This window comes from Sapajus apella, unplaced genomic scaffold, assembly GCF_009761245.1.
Source record: "Sapajus apella isolate SASKATOON/1434 unplaced genomic scaffold, GSC_monkey_1.0 scaffold3, whole genome shotgun sequence".
NCBI lineage: Eukaryota > Metazoa > Chordata > Mammalia > Primates > Cebidae > Sapajus > Sapajus apella.
In genome coordinates this window covers 33,390,031-33,415,568 of record NW_022436943.1, presented here as the reverse complement: position 1 = coordinate 33,415,568, position 25,538 = coordinate 33,390,031, and the positions used below count along the sequence as shown (strand labels likewise).

The following is a 25,538-nucleotide window of genomic DNA, read 5'->3' as shown; positions in this document are numbered from 1 at the left end:
ACTGGAATATGGAATATTTTTGTGTGGTATGAGGGAAAGATTAAGTTTAATTTTTCCAAGAAGTTCTCTGGTGTCCCAGTAACATTTGTGGACTAGTCTGTTTTCTTTTTTTCACTAACTAGAAATACCACATCATGTTCTAAATGACGTGAACTACAGTAAAATTTATCTTGATTGACCTCCACTTAACAGACTGAATGGGTTAATTTATAGTCTCTATTCTCTCTGTGAAACATACTGATGGAAGACAACAGTAAGCTTAATGTTTACTGTTATTAGGCTACTTAGTACAATACTGGCATAATTGTTTCTTGCTTGTGGTTTGAGATCACTGATACTCAGATTTAATCATTCTACAAACTTAATGTGAGCTCTGCTTGCCATTTTATATTTATTATTTAATATTATATAAAGCAGTAAAATATGAAAGGGAGGAAAGGTGCTGTTTCAGAGAAAGCTAAGTTAGGTGCTTTAGAAAGAAAAAATGGGTGACCAAAAATTTTGTGACCAAAAAGGACATTGTATATAGTTTACATAAATTTTGTAATATATATATATATGTGTGTGTTTGTATACATATATATACACACACACAGCTAGATAGATAGATAGATCGATCGATCGATCTAAGTTCTAAGAGAAGGGAATGAAATACAGATATAAAGGATTACTTTTCTCCTATAGCAAAACTTGAAAAGTTTAGCAACAAAAACAAATTGTTGAATTTGAGTGCAGTTTGGTATATGAGAGGAAGTTTATTTTCGAATTATAGACCTTTAAAAATGTATTCTCTTGTAAAACTTATTAATGATGTAACTTTCATAGTCCATTTGTGCTGCTGTAACAAAATACCTGAGAATTGGCAATTTATAAAGAACAGAAATTTATTTCTCTGAGTTCTGGAAGCCGAGAAGTCTAAGATCCAGTTACTGGCAGGTGTGGTGTCTGGTAAGAGTTCAGTCTCTGCTTCCAAGATAGGCCTTGAACATTGCATTCTTCAAAAAAGAGGCCTAATTAATACATCGTCACATAACAGAAGGCAGAGAGAAGCAAAAGCAACAAACTTTATCTTTCATGCCCTTCTCTAAGGTTACTTAATCCCACTCACCAGTGTGGAGCCCTAATGATCAGAGGCCCTACCTTCTAGGAACATCACTTTGGTGATTAGGTTTTAACCCAACTTTTAGGGAAGACACCACATTCAAACCATAGCAGCAACTTATAGCCTTTACATTGTAACTACATAGACAATAATTAAAATTTTTTAACAAAAACTTAGATTGGTAGTAGGCTAAATGTAGTGTTTTCATACTGCAGACTGGTGTCTCTGTAGTCATTTTGAACATGATGTGGTATATCCAACTAGTGGGTTAAAAATACTTATCTTTAACTTTAAAATTAAGAGAGTGAAACCTAGATTACTGCATTGTATTAATTTTCTGTCATTATACAACAGCTTCAAAACTTAGTAACTCAAAACAGTAACCACTTATATCACATGGTTTCTATGATCAGAAATCAGGGAGTAGTTCAGGTGGGAGGTCTGGCTCAAGATTTTTCATGGGTTTATAGCCAAGATATTAGCCAGGGCTACCATCATCTGAAGCCTTGACTAGGGCTAAAGGATACATTTTTGAAATGATTAACTCATGGAATGTTGATTATTGGCAAGAGCTGTCATTTCCTCCCCATGTGGTTCTGTCCACGGGGCTACCTTAAGCATATTCATGGCGTGGTAGCTAACCTCCCTCAGAATGTGCGATCCAAGAGAGAGAGTGGGGTAGAAGATATAAAGTATTTTATGGCCTAGTTCTAGAAGTCACATGCCATCTGTCACATATACTATATATTTTTGTTAAAAGTGAATCAGTAGGACAGTTCACACTCGAAGAGGAATTAGACTCCAACTCTTAAGAGCAGAGAAACCACCACACTACAGATATTTATTTTGTGTGTGTGGGGACCAATGAAGAGGAAGAGATTCATGTATAATGTTTGATCTTCTTTTTAGGACACTGCCTTAGGAAAACCACGAGAGGTGTTTCGACTTCCTACAGATTTGACAGCATGTGACAATCGCCTCTGTGCATCTGTCCATTTCACATCTTCTACCTGGGTTACCTTGTCAGATGGAACTGGAAGATTGTATGTCATTGGAACAGGTGAACGTGGAAATAGTGCTTCTGAAAAATGGGAGGTGAGGGTTTGTTTAAGACTTATGCAAAGTTCAGAAAGTATATGTAAATTACACCCTACTTATTTTGAAATGACACTTTTCAAGGATAGTTTACATATGATCTGTTGTTTGTTTTGTATATGATGTTTTGGATCTCTTTTTAACTAAATTATAAAATGTGTATTTTTCACAAACATATACATTAACCATTCCTGTTTTGATCTGGAGTCAGTGCAGTTGTCAAGAATTGCATTCATTTTTCAGCAGATATTTTATATATGTAGAGCACTTCACTAAGCATTGACATTGCCTCCTCCTTCTTGAAGAAGAGTTGACCAAAAGCTTACATTAGGATGTTTTTCTCCTCTACTGTTATGTTAGATTTCCTGGGATGTTTACATTGGTCAAATTACCAGAATATTCTCTACTTAGAAAAATACATGATATAAATATGTAGTTACATGCCAATCTCCAAGACAACATTTTTACTTTAAAAAAATAGATATGAATTTGATGGATAGGTTAGATTTTAATGGTAATAAATAAGGAATTACTTTCTTTAGAACTACAGTTTTTGAAAGTAGAAGAAAATGATGCCAAGTAGATAATAAAAAAATTTACTGCTTCAGCTCCTTTGAATTACACTAATAAGTGTATTGTAATATTGCTACTGTCTGAACCTAAACAGGTAGCCTTTAGTTCTGGATAAATAAAGAGATGTGAGTTCAATATATTTACATCTTATAAAATAATTTCATCTGACCAACGGATGCCTGCAAAGACCAGGCTTTAATTACTTGAAAAAAACCAGGGAGGTCTTAGAACCAAATGGTTTACCTATTTACTAAGTTTCCCTAAATGGTATACTACCAAATTATAGTATCTTACTATATTTACCAAATATAGTATATAGTATCTTACCAAATTTACCTATCTTACTAAGTTTCCCTAAATGTTATACTACCAAAATACACAGTAAATAACCAGAAGAGCAGTAGCCTATTTTCAAGAGCCTGTTGCATTCACAGGTTCAGATATCCATTGGATACTGTGACAATTTCTGTTCTGGTCTCCAGTAACAACTTTTATTTTTCTGAAAAACAGAAGTAATGTGGTATGTAGCACAGCTACCTGAAACAGTTGGAAGGTATTTTGAGAATGATGGGCAGGCGACATAGGAGTGGGAATTTATCTGGTATTGAGCTGTATGGATTCTGTGGATTTTGAACAGAACATACCTACTTGGCTCACTTTCATCTTAAAAAGAATACCACACATTCCACTGGAAGGAGATTCATACGGGTTTATATTTTTTTGGTTTTGTTTTGTGTATCCCCTTGGCAAGTATTAGGCCTTCAATATCTTTTTAATCGATTAGAAACTTAAATCTACCTTGTGCCTTCTTTAGTGTTCTAAGTAAATAAGCATCCTTCAGAGATGTTTTCAGTTAATAATAGTTTTGATGAGGTACTTGTGAGAGAGGGAGGAGACATGGGCATTAATTTAGGTGGGAGAGATACTGTGGAATATTGGTCGCTTTACAAAACAATTCAGGAGGGTTTTCGGACTTTAGGGGAATTGGTGTAATAGAGAAGAAGCTAAAAGTAGAAGTGATTACAGAGCATGGTAGGGGGAAAGGAGGCCAAGGGTGGTGGTGGTGATTACTGAAGTTTAGAAAGAAATTACAGGAGACAGCCTGCTTTCCAAATGTGTTGCCTCTAATACCATGGAAGTGCTATATATCTACGATATCACAATTTAGATGCTGGGCTTGTTCAGAAAACTAGAAACTTCAGCCTAACAGTTTTTAAAAGTATGCAGTCTCCTCCTTTGGTTTCTTTCCAGTTCCTTTCACTCATACTAGAAAGAAAGAAAGAAACAATAAACTAGCTACTTGTACCTGCCAAAACTTGTCATTTTCTGTTCTCCCTTTTTTTGTTTCCACTGTTCCCCAAACAAAAGCAAAACCCAGTAAACCAATAAAAACCTTTCTTCATCTGTCATCTCTGTTTTGTGTATTTAAGGAATTTTTTTTCAATTTTTGCTTTTTCTGTTTATGGAAATCTTTAGAATGGATTCTGAAGGCCTACTACTTGAATGGTTTTGGCAGATGTTCAAATACATAGGAAAGTTGATGACATTAAAGCACACTTTTCTTTATAAGATTTCCAAGTAGGAGCAGATATGTGGAGATTTCATGTATTGGGGGTTTTGTTTGTTTGTTTGTTTGTTTTTTAAAGAGCTACCTTTTTTTCAGTTAGGCATTTTGTCACCTATCCATATTTTATTTGGAAATCTTGTTTAGGAAGCAGCCTTAAAACCTTCCCTATTTTGTATTTACTCTTAAGAATATAACAGTTGTTGAGATCTTGTTTGTGGCATAAGAAAGAATTTGATAAGATTTTGTGTGTTTTTGTATGATGCTTTTTTGCTTTTGAAAAAACACTTTCAGATTATATTTTAAATAGAGTTTGTTAACTTATTCTTAAATGCTAATAGGTTTCTTTTGTTTTTGAGAAAGTAAATGTTTTGTTGCTTTATTCTTCAGTATTTTTGACTCTTACCTTGGTAAACTTCAAGAGAATAAACAAACAAAAAACAGTAGGAAAAAGGCATGCACACATGCGCACTCATATACAATATCCAGAAACTGAGAGGAAGCAAGTAGAAATAAATCATGTAAGAGACAGGATAACAGATTGGAGGAATGAACACTGACCTGCCCTTGCCTCTTCCTTCTGTGTAGTACACTTTTTTCACTTGATAATTTCTTTCTTATAGGAGATTACCTTTTAGTTTGCTTTCTCCTTTAGATGCTATTTGGATGCCCTGTTTTCTCTGTTTTTAGGCAAGACTACTACTGATCAGTTTTTTTGTTGTTGTTGTACAAATAAATATTTTCTTTAAAGTTCTGTCCTCAAGGAACATTATCTAAATTTGCAGTCTTTATGTAAAGGCCTTTTTTAAAAAAATTTCTTGTAATAAATAGTCTCCAAAATAATTGTTGGAGTGCCAGAATCCTATGTATTCCCTCTATGCTATCTGTGTTCATGTAATTATGTACACTTTTGTGTGTGTGTCATTTTGTTTTATAGATTATGTTTAATGAAGAACTTGGGAATCCTTTTATCATAATTCACAGTATCTCATTGCTAAATGTTGAAGAACATTCTATAGCTATCCTACTTCTTCGAATAGAGAAAGAGGAATTGGATATGAAAGGAAGTGGTTTCTATGTTTCTCTGGAGTGGGTCACTATTAGTAACAAAAATAAAGGTAAAACAAAATTCTGAAACTCTCTCTATTGGTTGCCATTATTTAGTAGATGTTGAAACGCAAAGCTGTCCCTATAAATGCTGTTTGCTTTTTCTTAGGCATTGTGTTATAATCCTGGCACCTGCCACCACTGGTGGAATGAATATGTATAGATCATTTTTGTTCAGGTATAGTTAATAGAAAAAAATTGCAGTGTGCTTCCACAACCAATTATGCCTTTTGTATTAAAAAAGACATTGTTATATAAGTTTTGAATAATTTAACAGGCATATTTTTAATGTATTAAAAAATATATGCATTTATATGTATAATACACAAAAATTTATACCTAAAACTAAATGTAAATTAATAAATTATAGTATTATTTAAATGTAAATAAATATAAATACCTACTTGGAAATTAATATCTTTATTAAATTACAAGTATGATTTCTTTTAAATCTAATTGAACTTCATTATTTGTTTCTACATTTAGGAAAACTGTTACTTTTTCTCACCTGATATATTCCCATGTTTAGAAAGGTCCTGAACCTTGATCTGTTTGAAGCTGTCTGTCAAGCTTCTAACTTGACATTAAAAATTACAATCTTGGCCGGGCATAGTGGCTTACGCCTGTAATCCCAGCACTTTGGGAGGCTGAGGCAGGTGGATCATGAGGCCAGGAGTTCAAGCCCAGACTGGCCAAGATAGCGAAACCCCATCTCTACTAAAAATAAAAAAATTAGCCGGGTGTGGTGGCAGGTGCCTGTAGTTCCAGCTGCCAGGAGGCTGAGGCAGAGAATTGCTTGACCCTGGGAGGTGGAGGTTGCAGTGAGCCTGAGATCATGCCACTACACACCAGCCTGGGCGACAGAGCAAGACTCCGTCTCAAAAAAAAAAAAAAAAAAAAGAAATTACAATCTCATGAATTAATTAGGACTTCTTTAATGGTATTAAGAATTCTCTTTGCCTTTGCTTAGTTCCTACTGACTCATCGAGTGTTTTCTTTTTAATTGTAGTTGAGTACTGAGAGTGCTTGTTTCCATAATGACTCTATGCTCTTTTTCTCAGTAGTTTTTATTAAGCTGACTCATTTATGAATAAGTTAACGTAAGTTCGCTTATCATTCTTCTCTATAGAAATTTCTTCACCCTAGCTGCTAGTTTGCAATTCAATAAAGACTATTAGTATTTGATTCCTGAGAGTTCGCCCTTTTATTCTAAAGCAAACTATCTATCTATCCATCTATCTATCTATCTATCTATCTATCTATCTATCTATCTATCTGTCTGTCTGTCATCTATCTAATAGATATCTCAAAATCATTTATAAAGAAACTGAATAAGTTTGCTAGATTTGTTCTTTGAAGAATTCAGTATAATTTATTAGTTCTTTTTGGCGTTGTAGTTTCATCTCTGGAGGAACACAGTAACTTTAAACTTTAGATTAAATATTAGAAAACTTTTTTGAAGTCCCAATTGGTAACCATAAGATCTGTGTCATAACTATCCGACAATGCTGATCCAGTGCAAAAGCAGCCATAGACAATATATAAATGAATGAGCATCATTGTGTTCCAGTCATACTTTACCTGTGGACATTGAAATTGAAATTTGAATTTTATATATTTTATACATTTTTGACATATTTAAATATTACTCTAAAATAACGTTTTAGAGGTCAAAGCAGGAGGATCACTTAAACCCAGGAGTTTGAGACCCGTCTGGACAACATAGTGAGCCCCTGTCTTTACAAAAAAATTACAAAAAAATTAGCTGGGCATGGTGGGATGCACCTATAATCCCAGCTACTCGGGAGGCTGAGGTGGGAGGATTACTTGAGCCTGGGAGTTTGAGGCTGCAGTAAGCTGTGATCGTGCCACTGCATTCTACCTCGGGCAACAGAGTAAGACCCTGTCTCAAACAAAAAAAAAAGAAAAAGAAAATTTACATTTAATTTTAACCTAGCATTTTTTACGAGTATTTAACCATGGAATCCAGTTTTTGAGACCTTCCTTTTCTTTTCTGTCCCATGCATGTTGGAAAAGGCCACCCATAAATAATGTAATGTCTATGTTTGGATCTTTAAAGCCAAGTAGGACTCTTGCCCCTGCACGTATCTGTAGAGGAGTATAGGAGTTTTGTTCATTTATTAAATTACAAACCTGTTCTGAATGTGTGAATTAAATGTGTGAATGTAGGTGGGGATTTTGAGTGAAAACAATGACATTTTAGAACAGATGATACTACTATGTATAACTCATAATACTATGACATTGAGTTGTGATTTTTGACTACTCAGTATGAAGCCTATAAGTACAACCCACTTTTAATAGAGCAACAGCTAGGTAAAGGTATGGGGTCAGCTAAAATATTTGAGAACATTTTAAAGCAAAAAATTACTGTCTTTATAGGAAAATATAATTTGTCAGAAACTTTTGGAATACAGTTAATTGTTTATATCTTAGAGTTAAAAGTGGCACTAATTATGTTTAATTATAAGCATATAGATAAATGAGTTCATTAAAAAAATCATTTCTGCTATAAATGTATTTCAGTGTTAAAATGCCACTTATCAGGAGTTAGAGCAGGCAGAAAAATAGTCCACACTGCATGTTTCCCCCTATCTTCAATTTGTGACGCTTTTCAGAAGAAGATGCTAATCATGTACCTGATGAAGAGGCAGACAGGCTTTAGTCAAGGAGATGTTGGTCATATAGAAGCTATTATTCCAAGAGCCAGTTATGTTGGAGTTCTAGGGCACTGCTGTCTAATAGAAATTTCTCCAAGTTGGATGTTTTATATGTGTACCATTCATTGCAGTAGCCACTAGCCATGTGTGACTATTGAGCAATTAAAATGTGGCTAGTGTGACTGAGGAATTTATTTTTAAATTTTACTTAATTTTCGGTAGCCACTTGTGGCAAGTGACTACCACATTGGACAGGACAATTGGGAACAAATTTCAACAGACCTAGTACTTTAAAATAGGGACTTAGTTACAGAAAATTAGGTTGTAAATTGTTTATCCTTATGAAAAGATTCATAATAGTGTACCTTTTAAAAATACATTAAAAGTATTTAATTATAATTAAAATCAATATTTAAATATCAGAATATTTTGATGATAGTTTTTATTTGTAATGTTTTGTTTTAAAATACTATTTTTTATAGATAATAAAAAATATGAAATTATTAAGCATGATATTCTCCGTGGAAAGTCAGTGCCACATTATGCTGCTATTGAGCCCGATGGAAATGGTCTAATGATTGTCTCCTACAAGTCTTTCACGTTTGTTCAGGTTGGTCAAGATCTTGAAGAAAATATGGATGAAGACATGTCACAGAAAATCAAAGGTAATTTTTAATCTTAACAGAGCTTGTTTGTATTTGCGTAAACATATATTTATGTCTTTTGTTTTCCCAAATAGGTTAATAGTTCTACAAGGGCAAGATAGATGTGTAATTTTTTCTTTATTTTCTTATGTATTTTCCAGAAGTCTTTTGTAAGATATGCTACCTTAAGAGTATGAACTGGTTTAATTTGATCATTTTGTCATTACCAAAAAAATGTTTTTTTAAAAAATCATTTATTAGCTTCCTTGATTAGATGCTTAATAGTTATCAAATAAATAATATCTATTATTAGTATTGATGGTATTAGTAGAATAGCATTGAAGATATTAATTTTTTAAAATAAGTTAATGTACATGTTCTTACCTTTTACACTAAACTAAAAGTAAGTTCCTTAAGGGCAGAATCACATAATTGTATCAGTGACTTCTGTTTTTATTCCACTGTGATTTCTTCTAGTATGGTTGGTATGATTTTGATTTTTTACAATTTATTGAGACTTGCCTTATAGCTGAGCATGTGTTTGATCTTGGATTATGTTCTGTGTGCAGATGTGTAGGATGTATATTCTATGGTTGATGGGTGGAGTATTCTATAGATGTCTGTTAGATCAAGTGTCAAATTGAAGTCCAGAATTTTTTCTTTAGTTTTCTGTCTTGATGATCTGTGTGATGCTGTGAATGGTATGTTGAAGTTTACCACTATTGTCTTGTGGCTAAGTCTTTTCATAAGTCTAGAAGTACTTGTTTTATGAATCTGGGTGTTCCACTGTTGAGCACATTTATATTTGGGATACTTCAGTCTTCTCGTTGAATTGAACCCTTTATTATTATGTAATGCCCTTTGTCCTTTTTTACTGTTGTTGGATTAAAGTCTGTCTTATCTGATGTGAGAATTGCGACCCCTGCCCTTTTTTGTTTTCCATTTGCATGGTCGATTTTTCTCCAGCCCTTTACTTTTGGAGCCTGTGGGTGTTGTTATGTGTGAGATGGGTCTCTTCAAGAACGCAGTTGGGTGTTTGTTTTTAATCCAACTTGCCACTCTGTGCCTTTTAAATGGGTTATTTTAATCATTTACATTTAAGGTTAATATTGTTATGTGAAGTTTTGATTCTATCATGAAGTTGTTACTCGTTGCTTTGTAGTTTCTATTTTGTACTTTCTTTACAGGGACTGTGGGCTCTGTACTTGTGTTTTTGTGGTAGCAGATATTGTTCTTTTGTTTCCATGTTTAGAAATTCCTTAACAATCTCTTGTTAAGGCTAGTGTAGTGGTAACTAATTCTCTTAGTGCTTGCCTGCCTGGAAAAGATTTTGTTTCTCTTTCACTTACAAAGCTTAGTTTGGTAGGATATGAAATTCTTGGTTGGAATTTCTTTAAAAATTCTGCAAATAGGCCCTCAATCTCTCCTGGCTTGTGAGGTTTCTGCTGAGAAGCCTTCTGTTAGCCTATTGGAGTCCCCTTTGTATGTAATATCTTTTCTCTAGGTGCCTTTAAGGGTTGCTTTTTGTTCGTTCGTTTGTTTGAGACTAGTCTTGCTCTATCGCCAGGCTGGAGTGCAGTGGTGCAGTCTCGGCTCACTTCAACCTTTGCCTTCCAGGTTCAAGCGATTCTCATGCCTTAGCCTCCCAAGTAGCTGGGACTACAGGCGCATGCTACCACATCCAGCTAATTTTTCTATTTTTAGTAGAGATGAGGTTTCACCATGTTGGCCAGGATGGTCTTAATCTCCTGACCTCGTGATCTGCCCACCTCGGCCTCTCAAAGTGCTGGGATTACAGGCGTGAGCCACTGCACCTGGCCAGGTTTTTACTTTCAGTGTTGACCTTGGACAGTCTAGTGCTATATGCCTGGGTGATCTTCATTTTGTATAGTATTTCTCAGGTGTTCTCTGGATTTCTTGTACCTGGATGTCTACCTCTCTAGCAGAAGTAGGGAAATTTTCTGAATTATTCCCTCAAATATATTTTTCTGTTTGTTTAGTGTTTCTTCTCAGGAACACCAGTAGTTCATAGGTTTGGTTACTTTACATAATCTCAAATTTCTCAAAGGCTTTGTTCATTTAAAAAATAATTTGTTCTTTATTTTTTGTCTAGCTGGGCTAATTTGAAAGACTGGTTGGTCTTCAGGTTCTGAAATTCTTTTTTCTGCTTGGTCCAGTCTGTTGATAAAACTTTCAATTGTATTTTGAAATTCCATAAGTGAGTTTTTTTTAATTCTGGAAGCTCTTATTGATTTCTTTTAAAGATGTTTATCTCTTCTTCCATTTCTTAGATTGCTTTAGAAGTTTCTTTGTGTTGATTTTCAACCTTGTCTCAGATGTTGTTGAGCTTCCTTACAATCCATGCCTTGAATTCTTTATTTCCTATTTCTAGGTTTCCATTTTGGTTAAGGACCATTTCTAGAGAGCTAGTGATATTTTTTGTTGTGTCACTACATTCAGATTTTTTTGTGGTGCCAGAATTCCTGCACTGGTTTCTTATCTAGAGATGCTGCCACTTCTAATTTTTGTAATATTTTTCTGCAGGTAGGATTTTTTTCTTTCTCTTTCTTTTTTTATAATATTGTTGTTTTTATTTCTTTCTCTTTCCTTCTCTAGGGAGTGTGACTGCTGAGTAGGGTCTTTGGGCTTTGCTTTTCATAGCTTTGTGCACTTCTGTTGGCAGGTTATATATTGGCTGTGTAGTTTAACCTACAAGCCAGTAGATGGTGCTTATTAGTAAGAGCCAATTGCAGCCAGTGCAGCTGGGTATATATTTAATCCTTGTTTACTGGGAGAAGCTCTTTGTTGCCTTAGGCAATGGGCTGATTATTGGAATATACAGTTGTCTGAGTTCCCTGCTCAGCCCTGGGGAGCTTGGACCAAGATGGGCAGGACCATACTGGGCAGATCTGTCTACATATCCCCCAAGGGCAGGAACAAGCACCAGCACCAAGGGAGAATCCACTTGGCAGCCACTGAATGCCTACAGGCATGCCTAGGTGTGGAGCTGGGAAGCCCCCCCACAGTCCCAAGTTCTCTGGACAGGGTTTAGGGAATGGCATGAACCTCCTAATCTAGGAGAGTGGGTACCCCAAGTGCCTGGAGTTCTGCCTGTGCATGGAGCAGAGAGGGCCCTCTGTATGAAAATCTCTTCACAGGAGATGTAGGTTAACTTAGGCTGTTGAACCAGGCAAACAGGTGCTTTGAATGCCTGAAAGTCTGCCTAGGTGTGAAGCAGAGAGGGTCCCCCAACACCAGATCTATGCATAGGAAAGGTGGGGCAGTTAAGGCTGCCAATCTGGGCAAAGAGGTGTATTGAACGTCTGGAGGTCTGCTTAGGTGCGGAGTGGAGAGGACCCTGTTGCACTGTGATGTATGCATAGGAAGGGTTAGACTAGTATAGCCTTTGTACTAAAAGTGCATATGGTTTCGCACATCTTCCCATTCCCTTATCTGGCAGAAGATATCCACTGAGATATTATTATATAACAACTTTGCTAACTTTTCTGGGTAACATACATCATGTTCTTTTGAGGTAGGGATTCACTCTGTGTGTGTGTGTGTGTGTGTGTGTGTGTGTGTGTGTGTGTGTGTGTTTAAGGGAAAGAAGGAGTGGAAGAGGGATTAAGGGAGGGAGAGAGGGAAGAAATGAGGATAAAGGATTGCTATCATTAGTATTTTATGAGTGCTTTATCTCCTCAAGCATTAGGTAAGTCTGGAAGGAGAAAATATCATGTTAATTGCTACAGATCTTTGAGTGAAAATTCCTCAAAGAGACCTGTGCATATTTGTTTATAATTACGTTTTGTGAGATGATCACTAGTAAATATGCTAAAAGTTTTTTAGTTAGGTTTTTTTTATGTGTATGTTGTCTCTAATTTTTTATTACATGATGAATTTTTCTTTTCTCAATAGAACCTCTGTATTACTGGCAACAAACTGAAGATGATTTGACAGTAATGATACGGCTTCCAGAAGACAGTACTAAGGAAGACATTCAAGTACAGTTTTTGCCTGATCATATCAACATCGTACTGAAGGATCACCAGTTTTTAGAAGGAAAACTCTATTCATCTGTTGATCATGAAAGTAGTACATGGATAATTAAAGAGAATAATAGGTATTATTATAGTTTTATTTTAATGTTCTACTATGTGTTTTCCTTTTCTTTTTACTCTTTCTGCGGTTGTTACATCAGAGATTAATACAGTAGTTCTGTCTGTATTGCTGGTTACTTTTCTTAAGATATATTAAAAATAGAATTATTGTGTCAAAAAACATATTTCTAGTTGAAATTAAAGATAATAGCTTAGTTATTACTTGCAGAATATGATAGTACTTTTTGTTACCAGCTCTGGATACAATAATAATAATAGGTGAAAATGGCTATGTTAAATTGAACTTTTTCAAACTCTTTAATAGAAATAATTTTTTATTCTTTAATTTTCTAGCTTGATAACATATTTCCATTCTTTAAAATTTAAAATATACCAAAGGATATAGAGTCAGAAGTCTGCTACCAACACAAACCTATGTGTCACCCATCCTCCCACTGCTCACAATTGGTGGTGTTAGTATACTTTCAGAGATATTTATATATATTCAAGCACTGCACATACTTTTTCCTTTTTTTTAAGGAAAACAAACTACCTTTGGTGGCTAGCTGCAATGGCTCACGCCTGTAATCCCAACACTTTGGGATGCTGAGGTTGGAGGATTACTTGAGGCCAGAAGTTTGTGACCAGCCTAGGCAAAAAGAGAAAACCCTATCTCTAACAACAACAAAAATGTTTTTAACACATACTTTCACAGTTATCCAGCTTGCTTTTATTCACTTTCAATGATAAATCTTAGGGATCTTTACATAATGAATATATAAAAATTGTTAAATTCTGGCTGGGCGCGGTGGCTCAAGCCTGTAATCCCAGCACTGTGGGAGGCCGAGGCGGGTGGATCACGAGGTCAAGAGATCGAGATCATCCTGGTCAACATGGTGAAACCCCGTCTCTACTAAAAATACAAAAAATTAGCTGGGCATAGTGGCGTGTGCCTGTAATCTCAGCGACTCAGGAGGCTGGGGCAGGAGAATTGCCTGAACCCGGGAGGCGGAGGTTGTGGTGAGCCGAGATCGCGCCATTGCACTCCAGCCTGGGTAACAAGAGCGAAACTCCATCTCAAAAAAAAAAAAATTTGTTAAATTCTCTTTTATGACATCTTAGTATTTTAGTTTATCAACTGCACCATTATTTTAGACAATTACTCCTCTGTTTTGTTACATTTAGGTTATTTTCAGTAACTTACTTGTATATACATATTATTTTATATGTGTAGAAATATATATGAAGGATAAATTTCTACAAGTGGAATAATTAATATTTCTTTGTAAACTGTGGTAATCTTTTTTATGTAAATTCTCCATTTACATTTCTTTTGTGAATTGTGTGTTCAGGACATGAAGCCATAAAAGAAATACATAAGTGGCCAGTTGTACTGGGGTCATGCCTGTAATCCCAGTGCTTTGGGAGGCCGAGGTGGGCAGATTGCCTGAGGTCAGGACGTCGAGACCAGCCTGACCAACATGGTAAAACCCAGTCTGTACTAAAAATGCAAAAATTAGCCAGGTGTGGTGGCGGTGCCTGTAATCTCAGCTACTTGGGAGGCTGAGAGGAGAATCACTTGAACCCAAGAGGCAGAGGTTTCAGTGAGCTGAGACCAGGCTATCATTGCACTCTAGCCTGGGCAACAAGACCCAAACTTCGTCTCAAAAAAAAAAAAAAAAAAGAAATACGTAAATTAGATTTCATCAAAACAAACATTTTCTTCCTATCAAAGTTAAAAATTTTGTTCTTCTAAAGATACCATTAGAAAAAAAAAGGTAAGCCATGGGCTGGGAAAAAATATTCACAGTACTCATCTTAAACAAAGGACTTGCATTAGTGTATAAGGAAGACTTACAAATTTATAACAAAAAGACCACAATTTTTTTAAATGGTGAAATGATTTGAATAGACATGTCGCAATAGAAGATATATGAATGGCTAGTGAGTACATCAAAAGGTAATTATCATTAGACATTGGGGAAATTCAAACTAGAGTGAGACACCGATACATGACTAAAACTATGAAGACTGACAGTATCAAAGGTTGGCAAGGATATGGGGCACCAGCAACTCATTCATATCTGGTACGAGTGTAAATAATACAATCACTTTGGAAGACTGTTTAGCAGTTTCTTATCAAGCTAAACACATACCTATTTTTAATCCAACAATTCTACTCCTTGATGTTTAACCAAAAAAAATGAATATAAATAATTTTTTTTTTTTCTGAGACAGGGTCTCACTTCGTCTCACAGGTTGAAGTGCAGTGGTGCAGTGCTAATATTTGTAATTTTTCTAGAGATGGGGTTTTGCCATGTTGCTCAGACTGGTCTCAAACTTCTGACCTCAAGCGATCAGCCTGCCTCGGTCTCCCAAAGTGCTAGGATTATAGGCGTGAGCCACCATGCCCAGGTGAAAATTTGTATTAAAAAACCCAAAACAAATTTGCAAATATATATTTATAGCAGATATACTTATAAAAGCCAGAAACTAGAAACATCTCTAGTGTTACTGAAAAGGTGAATGGATAAGTACGTGTGATATATTCATATAATGGAAGCTACTCTGTAATATAGTGCTAGCAATTAGAATAAAAGCAGTATGAATGGATTAAAAACATGTGGAGTGAAAGAAGCCAAAGACAAAAAAGCTTACTGTATGATTCCACATATGGAGTTCTAGAACTGGCAAAACTAATCTATGGTGATACAGATGAGATCACTTGTTACCTCAAGGGTGTAGGGAGATCAACTGGGAAAAAGTCAAGAGAACTTCCTGTATGGTGGAAATAATTCAGTCTTCACTGGGTTACAAAGAGATATGCATTGGTCAAACTCAGTAAATTCTACACTTAAAATCTGTGAATTTTATTTATGAATTATACCTCAATTAAAGGAGTAAAACTGTATTTAAAAAAAAAAATAAAGTGTCTCATAAAACTAATCTTATGCCCCCACTACCTTGCCATTTTGCAAATCTATTATTCCAGATAGTTTACTCCCCAATTATTTGGATTAGTAAAATTGTTTTAAATCAGGTCTTAGTAATTATTGAATTCAGTGATGGATTAATGAATAGAGTTAGGCAGTCAGTTTTTTAAATGATCAAATTTGGTCAGAAATGAGAAATGGTTGATTTAGAATGCGACTTAAATCTTCTGATTTAAGTTGATGTTGCATAAAGGATAACTTATGTGTTTTTACACAAAACATAGTTATTAATTAGTAGTTTATGATCCATGTGAGTCCGATATGAGTCTAAATCATGAGCATCTAAGAAAAATGTATCTAGCTCATAGAAAGTTTGAAGTTGTAAAAATAGGTAGCTTATATTTCAATAATGAAGACATTTGGTGATTTCATTATACTTTTTAATATATAAAAAACAATTGCTTGAAAGATTCTTTTAAAAGTATTTTGTATCTCCACATACTCTATTTAATTATATTTATGTGTATGGGAGTCACATTTACAAATTGGCAGACCAACTACAACATATTGTTAAATGTAAGTCATTAAAAAGTAACCCAGCAAAGGTCTAGGGGAATAGCTTGACTTGATGTTAAGTAATTTCAGCATTCAATGTGTGAACATAGAATAGTATTATTTTTCCATTAAATTTGAGGTGTTTATTATTTTGTGTTACAAAAGATAATTTCAATGTGGTGTAGGTGGTATCCTTGGTTTAAAAACAGAATTCTCTGTACTTGATTATCTATATTTCATTTTCAAAAGTTACTATTCTCTCACTTTGTTAGTGAGAGAAAGATTTGTTAATTTATCTATAGTTTATGTTTGCCATTGTGTGTGGTTTTTTGTTTGTTTGTTTGTTTGTTTGTTTGTTTTGGCTTGGATGGTAGGATACAATACTAATTTTAAAATGTGTAAATTCAGTCTTACAAGACGGATGCACTGATTAGCTGTGCAAATTAATGATGGTTTGGGAAATTATAACAGATTGTATCAACTCTTTCAGTCTTCTTTAGCAACTAAGAAGAGTTCACTGGGTAAATGTTCTTTAATAGTTGTTTACATGTATTTTTTCAGAGAGGCCGAATAGTGCAGTAGTGAACAACATGGACTTGGAGCCAGAGTGCTTAACTAGATTGTGACCTTGGCAAGTTGCTTAACCTCGGTGCTTTTTTTCCTTACTTGTAAAGTGGTGATGATAATAATATTCACAGTACTTTATTTGGCTGTTTTGACCAATGAGTTAAAACATGTAAAGTGCTTAAGATAGCACCTGACATAAGCTATTGTCATTATTATTATCATCATCTTCATCATCATCATTATTATCAGAATTAGCTTTTTCCTTAGAAAATGTAACTAAATCTGGGGGCCGGGTGCAGTGGCTCACACCTGTAATCCCAGCACTTTGGAAGACCCAGGCAGCTGGATCACTTGAGGCCAGGAGTTCAAGACCAGCCTCCCCAACATGGCAAAACCCTGTCTCTACTAAAAATACAAAAATTAGCAAGGCAGGCTGGTGGCACAGACTATAATCCCAGCTACTTGGGAGACTGAGGCACAAGATTCACTTGAACCTGGAAGTCAGAGGTTGCAGTGAGAGAGATTGCAGTACTGCACTCCAGCCTGGGCAGCAGAGCAAGACTGAGTCTCAAAGAAAAATGAAAAAAGAAAAAATGTAACTAAATCTAGGCTTTTATTTTGCTAGTAATTTTCAGTGCTAATGGGAAGTATCATATTATTATTTTGTATCATTTCTTAAAATAGGCAGTTTCACAAAAATGTTAAATGCTGTAATTAATTCATGAGGTAGTGATTATAACAGTCTTGAAAAAGAACAGCTGATAAGTTTGCATGTCCTATTTAATAATTATAGTTATTATTGTATTCTTGCAATTGTGCTCCAGGGCATGTGCTAATAAGGTACACGTATACAAAAGATGACACATGGAGAAGGTTGCTTTTCTGTGGAATAGCTACCACCAGTCCCTTTTTCTTTTTGTTATAGCAGTGGGTGCTCCCAAAGCATCTTACTTGGGTTTTCCTTCCTATTACATGGGCCAGTTTACTACTTCTCCTATGTCTATAGTCTGCCTCAACTCTGCTCTTTTTCCCTTTCCTGCTGCATCAGTCTATGATTTCAGAGTTCCTAGTGCATTTGGAATCGTTTAATGGCTTAAATGTATAGAATTCGATTTTAAGTAAGTTAATAAAGAACACATTAACTTCTTTTTTCTCTGTATTACCGAAGTTAATTTTTTTCCTTATTTATACTTTTCAAGTCTTTAAAATCTGTATTTTAAAATTAAGATTTGCATTGATTTAACCTGCTTGATCTTTAGGTTAATAATCATATATTATGGCTCTTAGTTTTGAAAATAAAGTTAATTGTTGGTTCCAGACCCAAAGAATTATCCTTTAGTTACAGGCCTTTTCCTCTTTGCTTACATGCCCACACCCACCACCATTCCCCAGATGTCTTATAGATCCATGCTTCTTGAATTCCTGTTAAGATCAGGAACATAGTGCATACCAGTGCTTTCTGGATGGCCTCACTCTTTCCAGCCAATCCTCTCTTCAAGCCATTTGATTTACCATTTCCAGTGGTACTTTGTTTATTAAATCTGGACAATTTGTTGTTGGATTATAGGTTTTCCATCACATGCAAAACTTAAATGAACAAGATTTTTGGTAAACCATCCTCTGGACACCGGAGAATACTTTCTATAGAAGAGGGAAACAAACAATGGTTGTTACTGATTGTATAATTTGTATAATTGCTTAATGTAACATCACTTTTCTCATTTGAACTTATAGCTTGGAGATTTCCTTGATTAAGAAGAATGAAGGACTGATCTGGCCAGAGCTAGTAGTTGGAGATAAACAAGGGGAACTTATAAGAGATTCAACCCAGTGTGCTGCAATAGCTGAACGTTTGATGCATTTGACCTCGGAAGAACTGGTAAGTAGTTGGAATGGTAGTGTAACTTTCCAAGGGTCCAAATATATGTATTATGAGGATTATGCCATGCTTTTCAAACATTATTTTGCTTTTCATAATATAAAAGATACAGATTAGGTACTACTGATCTGACTGATGTTTGAATATGGCCTAAGCTCTAATATTTATTTCTTATACTATGTAAATTCATACATATATGTGTGGTCATACTATATAGAGGGTTTGTGTGCATCTGAATGTATGTGTATGTATTGTGCGTGTGTGCGCGCGCTCTCTCTCTCTCTCTCTCTTTTTCTCTCTTTCTCTCTCTCTCCCCCTCCATATATTCTTTAGAAGAATCAACTGACCAATGCTGGTAGGATAAAAATTACATTATAATTTATTTCCTAAGAATCTACTTATCACTGAAATTTTTGAGGTGATCCTAGAATATTGCAAGGATATATGTATCATATATAGTGTAGTTATTTTTTACTGATAATGTAATTCATTGTGATGATTACAGTGACAACACAATACTTAATCCTGTGGTTGAATACGTTCCCACTCTAATGACTTGTAAGATCATGTTAAGAATGTGAACGAGGCTGGCCGCGGTGGCTCACGCCTGTAATCCCAGCACTTTGGGAGGCCGAGGCGGGTGGATCACGAGGTCAAGAGATCGAGACCGTCCTGGTCAACATGGTGAAACCCCGTCTCTACTAAAACTACAAAAAATTAGCTGGGCATGGTGGCGCGTGCCTGTAATCCCAGCTATTCAGGAGGCTGAGGCAGGAGAATTGCCTGAACCCAGGAGGCGGAGGTTGCGGTGAGCCAAGATCGCGCCATTGCACTCCAGCCTGGGTAACAAGAGCGAAACTCTGTCTAAAAAAAAAGAAAAAAAAAAAGAATGTGAACGAATACAGCAAGCAGTACATCAGAATTTTAAATTATATGTTCATTTTCTAACAATGCTATCAGCATATAGAAGATGTCTGATTTTTTGCCATCTTGAATTATAGAAATGAGGAAGACTGATAAAGAATTATTTATACTGTTATGTTAATTGTATCCTAAGGTAGATTAGAATATTGAAAGTGAATGTCTCTTCAAAAGGAAACGTGGCTAAATAGAGAAACCAAGTTTCATGTTTGCCAGTAGTAATTGAGAATTTCAGGAATCACTGGACTTCATATGTAGGACTACAAAATTGATTTCATAGCCCTGTTTACAACAAGCCATGCAGGCTGCATTGCCTTTATTCACTCATTCAGCAAGTATTATTGCCTTAGGCTCTGAGGATATAATAACAGTGACAGTAGTGGAGATATGTTTTGAGATCGTAGATAATTACTGTCAACTACTTTTTAAACTTGATGGTTTAAAATTGAATATTAATGTTTATGAGACAGTTATTTATGCCTGAATACCAGTGTGTTAGTTACATTTTGAAAAGACAAACATACAGTCTTATTTGCAGCTGAAGGCAGTTTTATGTTTTTCAGATATTCATACTTGCCTTACTGCATTGGTTAGAATGTCTACTCCACAGCTATATAGTACTCTTGAATGGTAAAAGCAGATATTCTTCCCTTATTTGTGATCTTAGGGAAAAGAATGGACTATTTTATCATTAAGAAGGATAGATTCTTTTTATTACATTGAAAAAATTTTCTTCTATTTCTGTGTGCTGAGAGTTTTTATCATGAGTGATATTAGAATTTTCTGTATTGGTGGAATAAGCCCCTTTTGATCATGATGTATTATCCATTCACATATTGATGAATTTGATTTGCTCATATTTTCTTGGGTATTTTTACATCTATTTGTGAAGAATATTGGACAGGTTTTTTTCCAGTTTGGGTATCTGCGTAATAACTTTATTAAAAGATTAAGGAAGTGTTCTGTCTTCTAGAAGAAAATGTATAGAATTAGTATTATGTCTTAAACTGTTTGGTAGAATTTGTCAGTGAAACAATCTGGATGCTGAGTTTTCGTTTTGGGAAGGTCTTAACTATGATGCCTTAGTTTTTAATGTTTTTAATTTCTTCAACAGATACAGGTCTAATGTGAGCATCTATTTCCACTGCCTTTGTTTTTCTGCTTTAAATTTTTTAATTTCTGTTTTACATTTATTATGTTCATTTTGTTTACTGGGGATTTATTTTGCTCTTTTTTTTTTCTATTTTTGAAGGTGATAGCTTAGATAGTTGATTTTTGACCTTTCTTTTCCAGTAAAAGCACTAATGTTGTACACTTCCTTTTAAACACTATAGTAGCTGCATTCTCTAAATTTTTAGCCTATGTTCTTAATTCCACAAGGGATTGATTTGATTTGATGCTGGGTTTTAGTCTTTTACATGGCTGCCTTATCCCATGTTTGTTCTTATACCTAAGGCAAAACTTTTCATTTATCTCAACTGAAAGCTTAGATATTTACCAGGGCTCCTCCTGCTATGTGGACTGTGAAGTCTAATTTTTGACTCCCAAGCACTTTAATACCCCAAACTCATCATCTTAGCTCCTTATTTGCTGCTTTTCACCTTTTTCAACTCAGTTTAGAAATCAGTAAATGGCCCATGGAAAGCCACATAGCATGTTTGACCCTTTTCTCTGCAATTTCCTTTTCTTTCTAATCTTGTCCTGTGAGGCACTGGTGGCCTTGATAGTCCTGAACTTGTAATTTTTTCTGCTTCTAAAGTAGGGGTAATTGGAAGGGAAAGGGAAGGAGAAATCTATAGGGCACTTTCTCTATTATGCTGGACATAGATATCTCCTTGAGTCACTGCACAGAATGGCATCAACTAACTAGGAGATTGCTGGCAATGCCTTTACAGCCAGCCACAGCAGCCATAAATGTTCCCATTGATATTTAGACTAGAGGCAACAGCCACAATAGGGGGCTCCATATCCCAGCTGGGGCATGGGCACATGTTGACTATTTTCATCTTCTAAAACTCCCATCCATTTAGTTTCAGATTCTCTCAGACCATTTCATTAAATTCTTAATAACATGAGAATTAACATAACTCTATATTTTAACAAACTAGATGTTTACACATTTGGTCAGTTGTAGAATTGTATTTCTGTTGTATTCAAAAATTGTATAATTTATTGCTTAATTATTGTGATCCTGTTACTCTGTGTTGTAAGATCAGACAGTGGCCCTTCCATTGAAGCAAGGGAACATTTAAAAATTGCTTGTATGAATTTATTTATGTCTACTTTAGGCTTATTGTTAATTGTATTTCCATGTTTCTGCTTGGTTAGGGGGATTGAGAGAAACAGAGAGAGAGAGAGAATGCGTGTGTATGTGTGTGTGTGTGTGTGTGTGTGTGTGTGTGTGTGTGTTTGCTCTAGTGGTTTTAGGGGTTACATCTTTGACTTATCACTGACTATCTTTAAAAACTGTTCACTTCATTACATTTGAAGAAATTTATATTTTCCATTCTTCTATTCTTTGTATTACTGTTGTTTTATACTTTATATTCTATTAAAATTAATAATATACTGTTATTTTAACTATAGTCAGTAATTCTCTTTTAAAAGAGATTAAGAATGTGAAAAAAGGTGTTTCATTTAATCTTATATTTGCCATTTCCTCTATTCTACATTCCTTTGTGTTGATTGACATTTTCATGATATTATTTTTTTTCTGGCTGAAGAGCTTGTTTTAGCATTTTTTCTAGTATAGATTTGCTGATGGTAAATTCTCTCAGCTTTTTCCTGCAAAAAAACTTTTTTTCTTCCCTTTTCCAAAGTTATTTTTGTTATGTATATAATTCAATGTTGACAGATTATTTTTTCCTCTTACACCTTTAAATATACACCATTGTATACAGTTTCTGATGAGAAATCAGCTGTCTTTTATATCTTTGTTCCTCTGTAAATAATGTATTTATTTCTCCTCTGTGTGCTTTCAGGAATTTCTTTATTACTACTTTTCAGAAATGTAATTATAATGTGACTTACTGTGGTTTTTGATTTTTTGTTAAAAAATGTTTGTTGTACTTGGAGTTGTTTGACATTCTTGAATCTGTATGATTATATTTTCATATTTTTTAAAATATTGGCCATTACTTACTTAATTTTTTTCCCCATTCTTCCTGCCTTCCTCCAGTGACACATATGCTAGACCATTTGATATTGTTCCTTGGGTCAATGAGTGTCTCTGTTTTTATTTGTTGTCTTTGTGCTTCATTTTGCAGTCACTATTGCTATTTTTCAGGCTTACTGGTCTTTTCTCTTGCAGTGTCTAATCAGCTGTCTGTCACATCTGTTTTGTTTTTCATTACAGATTTGTGTTTTTATATCTAGAAGTTCAGTATAGTTCTTTTGAAAATCTTTCCTCTTTCTCAACATGTTCATGTTTTCCTTTATATCTTTGAGTGTATGGAGCATGTTTATAATACCTATTTTCATATCCTTTTCTGCTCATTCCATCATTCTGTTATTTCTTTGTTTGTGTGATTATAATTTTATTGGTCATGGGTTTGCAATTTATTTTTAATTACTGCTATAACCTTAACATTTTTAAAGATGAAGAAATCCATTCCCTTGTTGTTTGCTTTACTTATTTACTTATTTTATTTTCTGGACTAAGAATCCAAATCCAGATAAAGAAAAACCGCCTTGTAATGCACAAGAGTTAGAAGAATGTGATATTTTCTTTGAGGAGAGCTCCAGTTTATGCAGATTTGATGGCAGTACATTAAAAACTACTCATGTGGTAAGTTATTGATGTTAATATTTCTAAAATTTTGTTAATAGAGTTATTCAGATGATGATTGGTCAATATATGTTTTTCAAAGATACTTGATTAGCAGTTATTGGCTTTGATAAGTCTCATCACTCCCTGAAGTAGCGTGTGTTCATACTACCACATTCAACAAAACAGTGCTGTATAGTTTTGGTACCACTGTGTGTTGATATCTTTCAATTGGCACTTTTCTGTACAGGTTTTTAATATACAGTTGTGACCTAGTAATGTATAATAACTTCTCTTGTTTTTTTTTTTTTTTCATTCAACATCATGGACTGAAGTGTTTCCTCATATTATTTAAATCTCTGGTTTAATGGTCGGACTATATTGTGATGTTGGTCATGTCTGCATGTAGTGGTTCTAAACATTACAATTACTAATAACTTTTTTAAGCTGCATTATTTGTAATGCTATTTTTAAAAATCTGTTATATGAAGCCCTTTTTATTTCCAGAGATATTTATCTATTAAAAGTTATGGAATTCAAACTAATGAATCATAAGCCTCTGACAAATTGATCACCACTTATATTTTTATTAGTAATGTTTGCAGTTATTGCCTGATTCAGTTTTTTGTTTGATCTTTACTAATTGGTATGCAGAATAAACTTGTGCCAATCTTTTTTTTTTTTTTTTACTGTAGACTATTTCATGTAATAACTATTTCTTCTTTTGTGAATATTTTTTTAATTTATTTGTCTTAGTGTTTCTTACGAATTTGTATGATGTGTTTTAAATATGGAAAATGCTTCTGTATCAAGTGACTTAATATTTTTCTTCTTTTTCTATTTTGGAATATTTTTATTCAGCTCATTAATTCATCTGGGATTTGTTTTACCTTTTCTCTGGTTTGCCATATATATATATACAGAGAGAGAGAGAGAGAGAGAGAGAGAGAGTCACACACACACACACACACACACACACACACGTACATATAAACACACACGTATGTATGTGGCAAATATATCTATATATTCCCTCCCTCAAAATTACTCTCTGTTTATAAGTTTTGACAGATGTATATTAAGATACTAGAGAAGACTGCCTGGAGTGGCTTGGTGCAATAAATGTAGATTTTTTTTTTTTTTTTTTTAATTTAGAACCTGATTAGATAGTCCTTCTTAGGGAAATCCTTAACCATTAGTTAATACTAGTAAGTGTGTGTTTCATAGAGTTGTTTATGTGAGCAGGGTGTCTCAACAAATCAGTGGCTAATTTAGAGCTATGCATATAGAAATTAATTTAGGAGGAAAACCAGAAGGAAATTTAGGAGACTCTTTCCAAGCAAAAGTAACAGAGGAGATTGAGAACAAGTTGGTCTTTTGTTTCTGTTTTTAGACCTGTGAGTCTTTGATGTAGGTTTCAGAGGCTCTGTTTTCAAGAAAAACCTGAAAAATTTCTGCCAAGTTTGCTCTGTTGTTTCTTTGTCATGTAGAGGTTTGGGGAAAAGTCTATTCTAGCAGAATTCATATAATCGAAGTTAAAAGTTTCATGGGAAGCTGGCTTACCAGGACTAAATTCTGACCCAACGTCTTACTGATTAAAAGGAAATATAACTAACTGTTCCTCTTACTCGCTATTCCTTCCTAGTCTTTTTGGATACTCATCAGCTTTCTTTAATGGCTGAACATTAGTTAGTTCTCAAAGAAGTTGTAAAATGATAATTTCCAGATTATGCCTATGTAGATAAATGAGGCGGAATGGCATAGGATCAATGGCTAGGCAGAAGTACCATTTGAAGCTGTATCGAAATTAAGTATTTGCCCTTACAATTAACTTCTGTCTTTGTAGTGCTCTCTTCTTCACCACTCTTTGACACCAGTAAGTTCTAAAAAGCACAAGGGTGACATTTTACCACTGTCCTCAATACCTGCCAAAGGTTCTGATTCACAATAGGTGCTTAATATATTTCTTTGACTTATCTCTTAGTGACAGTCATTAAATTTAAAAAAAAATGGCTTTAGGTCCATCTTGGATGTCAAGAAATTTGCCTATATCT

The 25,538-nt window shown here is 34.6% G+C and overlaps 1 protein-coding gene across 2 annotated transcripts in view; it reads left to right on the top strand.

The window, feature by feature from the left end:
* Window positions 1-25,538, top strand: part of NUDCD1 (NudC domain containing 1) — a 71,854-nt gene that overhangs the window by 18,400 nt on the left and 27,916 nt on the right. Inside the window, exons 3-8 of one of the 2 annotated variants that reach the window (XM_032251962.1) lie at window positions 2,012-2,197; window positions 5,272-5,452; window positions 8,605-8,787; window positions 12,679-12,886; window positions 18,653-18,797; window positions 23,380-23,505. In XM_032251962.1, coding sequence (XP_032107853.1) covers window positions 2,012-2,197; window positions 5,272-5,452; window positions 8,605-8,787; window positions 12,679-12,886; window positions 18,653-18,797; window positions 23,380-23,505 — 1,029 coding nt within the window. The remainder of the gene's footprint in view (window positions 1-2,011; window positions 2,198-5,271; window positions 5,453-8,604; window positions 8,788-12,678; window positions 12,887-18,652; window positions 18,798-23,379; window positions 23,506-25,538) is intronic. The other variant, XM_032251971.1, reaches the window with a different exon arrangement.